At 38.6% G+C, this 7072-nt stretch overlaps 1 protein-coding gene across 5 annotated transcripts in view; it reads left to right on the forward strand.

The window, feature by feature from the left end:
• The window catches only part of ARHGAP12 (Rho GTPase activating protein 12), a 76116-nt gene extending 69575 nt beyond the window's left edge, over nucleotides 1-6541 (forward strand). For all 5 annotated transcript variants that reach the window (XM_058831817.1, XM_058831816.1, XM_058831819.1 and 2 more), the window contains 5 exons: nucleotides 110-208; nucleotides 2259-2336; nucleotides 3131-3265; nucleotides 3535-3637; nucleotides 4042-6541. In XM_058831817.1, the coding sequence (XP_058687800.1) occupies nucleotides 110-208; nucleotides 2259-2336; nucleotides 3131-3265; nucleotides 3535-3637; nucleotides 4042-4216 (590 nt within the window). In that variant the 3' untranslated portion in view covers nucleotides 4217-6541. The remainder of the gene's footprint in view (nucleotides 1-109; nucleotides 209-2258; nucleotides 2337-3130; nucleotides 3266-3534; nucleotides 3638-4041) is intronic.
• Nucleotides 6542-7072: the final 531 nt, after the last annotated feature.

The raw sequence follows: 7072 nt of genomic DNA on the forward strand, positions 1-7072 counted from the left end.
CAATTGTATCCAGTAGACTTTGCCCTTTGTAGAGGTTTGTTTTAACCTGAACTAGTTCTGTCACTCGAGTCCTGTTCCACTGTAAATCAGTCTCTTTACTTGGTTCCAGATCAAGTTTTTGGTTCAAATCTCACCAGCTTGTGTCAAAGAGAAAACAGCACGGTGCCAAAGTTCGTGAAGCTGTGCATTGAGCATGTTGAGGAACATGGTATGGTTGAATTTTTTTGTTTACAAATCTCTCTAGCTCACCACTCCTAATGTTGAACATTTTAATCTTAAAATGCAGTTGGTTTATTTGGGGAAAATAATCTGAAACTTGTATCTGGAGTTAGCGTTGGGTTTTCAAGAGTTAGGACATAGGTGGGATCCAAAGTGGAGAGAGGGGAGGAAATCCTATATCTCAGAAACTGATCTGCTCCAGTGCATTTCAAGCTGAGGAGAAGTAGGACAGCCTCCTGGCAGCAAGGCTCCAAGGGAAGAGGGATTACAAGAAGTAGTAGAAGAGCTCAGCTCATCAAGTTCTTTTTTTTGCAGATTAAAAGTGACACTATCGAAATGCAACTATTCATTTTTGGAAGGCTTAAGCATGCTAGCAATCACTTCTATTAAAACTTCCTTGGAACCAACTTTTAGGAAAAATGTATGTTTTTTATGTGTATGCACTGACTGCCCGAAGACCAGTCTGTTGGTTTGCTGCCCTTCAGCCAGTTACGTGAATTGCTAAATTTTATGCAATTCTGGAGATTATCAGTGTCCACATACTGACTCAGTTTTTTTGTTTGCTTTCATTGAAAATACGTGTTTGCTACCTAATAACTAAGAACACTTTGTTTGAAAGCTACATATGACATTCTGGGCTGTCTGCTGTAAAGCACATCTTTGCATTTTTGTTGAAAATTTGTCAGTTGTGACTCCTGACTTGGCCATAGTCTGTGGGTTTTGCTCCCTGTTTCTTGCTGTTGTCTTTGCCTTATCTCTTGGAAAAGATGACTGAGAGGGGATTATAGCATCTCCATAATCATCATTCAGATATTTACCAGTCTGTCAATCTGAGAACATTCTCTTGAGTGTCAGGGTAAGCGTTACAGGGCAATACATGTGAATCCTGAGGCATCGTCCATGGAGCTTCATCTATCCTGTAGTCTTCTTTGTCAGTGCTTCTATCTTATGGCCTGGGAGGGGAGAAAAACTGCTTCCATTGCATTATTCCAGTCTGACAAACTGCCACCTTGCTTGTGCATTCAGGCTTTGTTCCATTTGTGATCTAAAGAAAGGCGCTATTTTGCTTTCCTATTTTTTCTTCCTTTTTTTGGTGATTTTTGTTTTGTTTTTAAATTTCTTTTTTATTTTAAGGGCAGGACTGCAGTGAAGATAGTGAAGTTTTCTTTTTTTAAATACCTGAGGGGAAGCTGACAGAAATGAACAGCTTTTTTTCCCTACCTCTCCAACTCTTCCTCCTTCTACCAGTACACTTCAAATCAATCCTTTCTGTAAAGGATTGACTAGTGGATTATGGGGAAAAGGGATATGTCAGATGGTGCTGGTAACTGTGCTGTGTTGCATCAGACAACTGCTTGAGGAGCTACAGGGAATTGCAGGTATTCTGTCAACACTCACCCTCTCAGAGGCAGTGACTCACCTGCTGCATCCAAGTGGCTTTTCAGATAAATTCTTTACCTCCTAATCACTGCTGAGTGACTGCAGTAGGAACCACAGAGACACAGTTTTATTCTTTCCTGGTCGAGTGTGCAGTCCTGTAGGGCACAGGCTGCCCATTTTAGTTCTGTAGGCTTTTGGGTAGCTCTGGGTGTGCATGTACATCATTCCTTCTCCATGTAAACCTGGTCACTTGACAGCTGAGATGCTCTCTGTGCATGACTTGATTGGGTTTTTCTTAACCATTCATTAAAAATTGAACATTGTATCCACAAAATACCTGGTTGTTGCATGTTGGACTCCCATTTATTCCCCTGCCCACCCACCAAGAGCACCTTAAACAAGACATCTGATCTCATTGGGGTAACTTGGAGCTGTTGCCTCATTACTGCTTGAACAGGAAGTTTCAGAGATTTCTTTGAGCTTGATGCTCCTAAACTTGTGTCAGCAAATTAAACCTTCTCTGTTTTATATGCCCTGCCCATCAAAACAAGCTAGCTTAACTTTTTATTTCTTTGTTACAAGGTGGGTTTCCTTTTAATTTTGCTGAATAGATCTATACATATGTAAGGTATTAAAATGGATTTATCCCTTTGTTTCAGGATTAGATATTGATGGCTTATACAGAGTTAGTGGCAATCTTGCTGTGATACAGAAGCTGAGATTTGCAGTCAATCATGGTAAGCCTCAATTAAACTACAATGGCATATATTTTCAGATTGTTAAAGTTCATAGAAAGCCAAGGAAAAAGATTTCTCTGTAACTGTAGTATATCCTGAGAAATGACTGTCATATTTGAAATAAAGTTACTTCAGAATTACAGAACTGACTATGTAACTAACATACATCACTTGAAAAACCTGATATTCTGGAGGTTTAGTCTCGTGTGGACCACAGAGGCATTGCTAGAACAGAATTCCAAAAAAAGGATGGTAATAGAATTTGAGAAAGGGGGATTATTTCAAACAAAATAACTCACTACCTTATGGGAAAACAGCAAGCATGTTAAGCTTCCACTAGCATTAAAATTGTACATTAATGCTTTTTTAGTGAAATTTGCTACTGCCTTTAAGTGGGGGGAGGGCTTAGCTCCTCTTCACTGTACTCTGTGTATCAAACCCTTTCTTCTGGCAGTGTCTTAGTGTAGCCCATCCACAATCTGACCTCTTGTTTCCTGATTGACAGGATCTAACAGTAGGTTTTCTGTTATGTCAGCAGCTCCTGTTCCCTTCTGGAAATGCCCTAGCAGTAGGGGAACTGTGTGTAGTGCAGTAGGCAGAGTTTAACCATCTCAATCTGCTGCTGCAGCTCTGTGTCCCAGAATGGGATATGGAATGTGCTGAAGTGGAGCAAGTCTTCTCTGCTTTGAAAGCAATAAGTACAGAAGAATAGTTGAGTTAATTAAAAGAAAAAAAAAAAAAAAAAGAGCTTTTATTGTTGAAGTAGTATCATTAATTATTTATTTTTCTCTCAGATGAGAAGCTGGACTTGAATGACAGTAAATGGGAAGATATACATGTCATTACAGGAGCTCTAAAAATGTTCTTCAGAGAATTGCCCGAGCCACTGTTCACTTACAACCACTTCAATGACTTTGTCAATGCAATTAGTAAGTCTGGAGAACTTGCATATTGTGTTTAAATAATTCCTGTACAATTTTTAAAATTATTTTGAACACAAGAAAGATGTTTTTGTAGTAATCGGGGTGACTTGTCCGGGGTTACATGTCCGTGATGCCGATGCCGGCCGGGAGGTGGCAGTGTCCTATCTCGAATTAGCACTGCAAACCGTAGCTCTCATTCCCAGCCTCTTTAATTATATGCTAAAGTTTCAAACAAAAATACTGAACTTTGGTTTCTCAACCTCACCCTTTTGCAGAGCAAGAACCAAGGCAGCGTGTCCCTGCTGTTAAAGATTTAATCAAACAGTTGCCAAAACCAAATCAGGACACAATGCAGGTACTCTTTAGACACCTGAAAAGGTAAGTAACAGAAGGCTTTGTGTTGCTGATCCTCCCTTAAAGAATCCAATTAAAAGTACCAAGTGACAGTTCTTGCTGCATTTTTTTATGCTGGACTTGATAAAAGCAGTGTATCAGTCTGTTTGGGTGTGAGCTTGCAGAACACCAGGCTTGAGACAGGATATTTCATAGTTATGATGTTTGCTGCCAAGTCCTTTAGAGGGACTGTGAGAGGACCAAGAATGACATTTTAAAATAGAACTTTTTTCATAGAGAGGGGAATTACAGCAGCTATATGTCCTATTAGCAAGACTACTCATTAATTAAATACTCTGAATAGCCAACTGCTTTGGCATGTCTTTTGCTGTCATCCTATTGCCCTAACACTGATAAATCTCTTTTTTTTGTATTTTTTTTTCTTTCAGAGTTGTAGAAAATGGAGAAAAGAACCGAATGACCTATCAAAGTATAGCAATAGTTTTTGGTCCAACTTTATTAAAACCAGAGAAAGAGACTGGTAACATAGCAGTCCACACAGTATACCAGAATCAGATTGTAGAGTTAATTCTACTGGAGTTGAATTCCATCTTTGGACGCTGACATTTTTTTTGGAGAAGAAACTGGAAGTGATGGATTGGCAGCAGTACTCCATCAGAAGGAAAATCTCTTGCTATATATGATGTTTTATGTTTGTGGACCAAGAAGCAACTTGTTTTTTTGCACTTTTGGGGAGGGAAGAAACAGGAGAAATGTTTGACCACTTTAATGCGAATTAAAGACAACACTTCAGATTTCTTTGTAAAGTTCAATATAAAAAGTGAATTGAAAAGTTTATAGTTTGACTTTTTTAAGGTATTGGAAAAACTTAATATAGGTTCATACACTGGATTTCTTGGAGAGTAAAACTAATAATCTCAGACTGGGTAATCTGGAATTTAATCTCAAAATTCTTTCATATGATGGGGAAAAGTACCACCATTTTTCCTGACATGCAAAAATTCAGTGAAGTTACATCCTAAGCTTGTTTATTACAACCTACTTAGATCTGTATAACACTTTTCCAAGGGGTTCTGCATGCAGTGACTGTCATAGACTTGCGCTAACAGTTTGGTTTAGTTACTCAAATCTAATTCTTCACTTGATATCTGCTCCCCTCTTTCCTTCTTTTTCTCCTGTTTTTCTATTGTTATTTCTTTTTTTAATTTTATTTCTTTTTTCCCCCAGCAACCTGTCTGGAAGTTCTTTGCTGCTTCATAGAGCAGCACACTATTACACTATTTCAAACACTGAACTTGTAAGAATAACCAGCAATGGTTATTTGTCTTGGGGCATAATAGAAGTAATATTTAATAAACATGGTCATTTTTTCAGGGTATGTCCTGAGCTAAGTTTTGTGTTATACTGATCTAAAGCTAAAGTCCTAAGTAAATACCGACTGTAACACTGTATTGAGTTCTTGGTATCATGCTGTGGTAGTGGAAGTTCATTCTTGATGTAAATACAGGCTGTCCTTTTGATTCCTGTATATAATTCAGTTCCTGTATAGTTTAAGAACACTTTAGTCACACATTTCTAATCATGGGTAGATTAGCTACAGTAGCATAATGTTTCCAGTGGATGTCTGGGTTTCAGCAGGGAAACAGGTTATGGGGAGGGAGGGAGATCTAACTGTGTGCACTTTTAGATGTTAATTACATTTGCGGGCAAATAACTGTAATGCAAATGGTACTGGAGAAATACTGAGTGTGCTTGCTAAATTGTTAATGCACTACAAGAAGAGCCTTTTAGGTTATTTAATATGTACAGGATACATTAGAAAAATGTTTTATGAATTCTAACATCTACAGATAGCGAAAGTCATGTTTTGATAGATAGATGTTTGATGGAATCCACAATGCTAAATTTAAGATTTTCTTTTTACATTAATGTAGAATAATTTGTAAAATTGGTTTTGAAAGATTTTGTTACAGGGAGCATGGTCTGCTGAAGATTTTTTTAAATGTATTTTTCTAGACTAACTGCTGTATCTGACATATTTGTTATGTCTAACCCAAATAAAGAAAACCAATAGTTCTTTTAGAGTTTACCATACCCACTTCAGAGAACACCTTTAAACAAGACCAATGTATCTTACCCCTTAGCGTGGATGGATACCACTTGTGATAAAGAGCTGTCACACTGGACTGAAACATGAATGCCTACTTTATAACCTGACAATTTTAGGAACTTCCCAGTCCCCTTCTTTAACAACTTGAATTCTAACATGAGGTTCAGAGAGGGCAGAAGTAATTTCTGGATATAAATTTGTGGTCTTTAAAACACATCCCAGCTTGGAGCCCGCTGTACAGGAAACAATTACATTGAGGAAGGGATGGTGTCAGTAGCCTTAGATCTGCAGCATCCCTGTCACCCACAGCCCTGGCTGGCAGCAGAGGGACTGTGTGGTGACACACTGAGCTGTAACCAGACTGATGGTACAAGAATTTCATGAGCATAGGGCTTGCATGAAAAGTTTTTGGAGATGAGTGAGAAGATTAGTAACCTTGTGGCTTTCTCAGTGTCTTCTTGTGGTAATGGTGAAGTCTTGTGGTTTGTTACAAAGCGACCTGGGTGAGAACTGCGAAAGCCCCGTCTCAGCGCTGTGTTATCAGCCTCCCTCTGGGCTGTCACACCGAGCAGTGCTGAGCCTGTGCCCTAGAAAATAGCAACAGAGTTGGAATCTGTGGCTGTACATTATTCAAACCCTGCCTTTGGCTGTAAAGAAAGAATTCCTGCTGCTACATGAGAGGGCTTGTTCACCGGTCACCGTTTGTTGCAAGTGTAACCTTTTTCAAAGGAAGAATGCCTTTTAAAAGCAATTTGATAATGAGGATGTCACACTTTTCCTTGTATTCCCCAAAAATAAAGCATTTTGTTATTACAATATCTAGATGGGTTTGTGCCGTGAAGTTGTCTTAATGTTCTAATTTTTATTTTGGGGATGGGAGAGGATTCTTTTTAATTGAAAGAGCTGTGGGCAAACACCTGAGACATTCAGGAAGAAGAGGAAGTCCAAGCTGATAGTACATTTGTTGTGACCAACATGAAACTCTGTATGTCTCCACGTTGTGTTTCTTCACTGCTTGAAAGATCTTGTCTTGTTCCTGTCAGTTAGCTTTCTTTTAAATAATCAAAATTAGGGATTTGCACAAACACACCAGGGAAAAGCTATGTGTATCAGATGAAATAGTTAGTTTTATATATTCCTCAGTTCAGGCTCTGTATCAGATTTGATTCTGGTTTAAAGTCAGTTTAAAGCCTGAATATAATTTTTTGGGGGCTGTAACCACTCAAAGGATACTGGAAGTCCAGCATTAGTATTAGTGCCAGCTGAAATTTTTGTTCCAGCACTGGAGCTGTGTTCAGCTCTATAGTCCAGCTACACAGCAGTATTACAAAGCAACTTTCAGCCATGCT

The sequence above is a fragment of the Poecile atricapillus genome, chromosome 2 (genome assembly GCF_030490865.1).
Source record: "Poecile atricapillus isolate bPoeAtr1 chromosome 2, bPoeAtr1.hap1, whole genome shotgun sequence".
In the NCBI taxonomy this organism is placed as follows: domain Eukaryota; kingdom Metazoa; phylum Chordata; class Aves; order Passeriformes; family Paridae; genus Poecile; species Poecile atricapillus.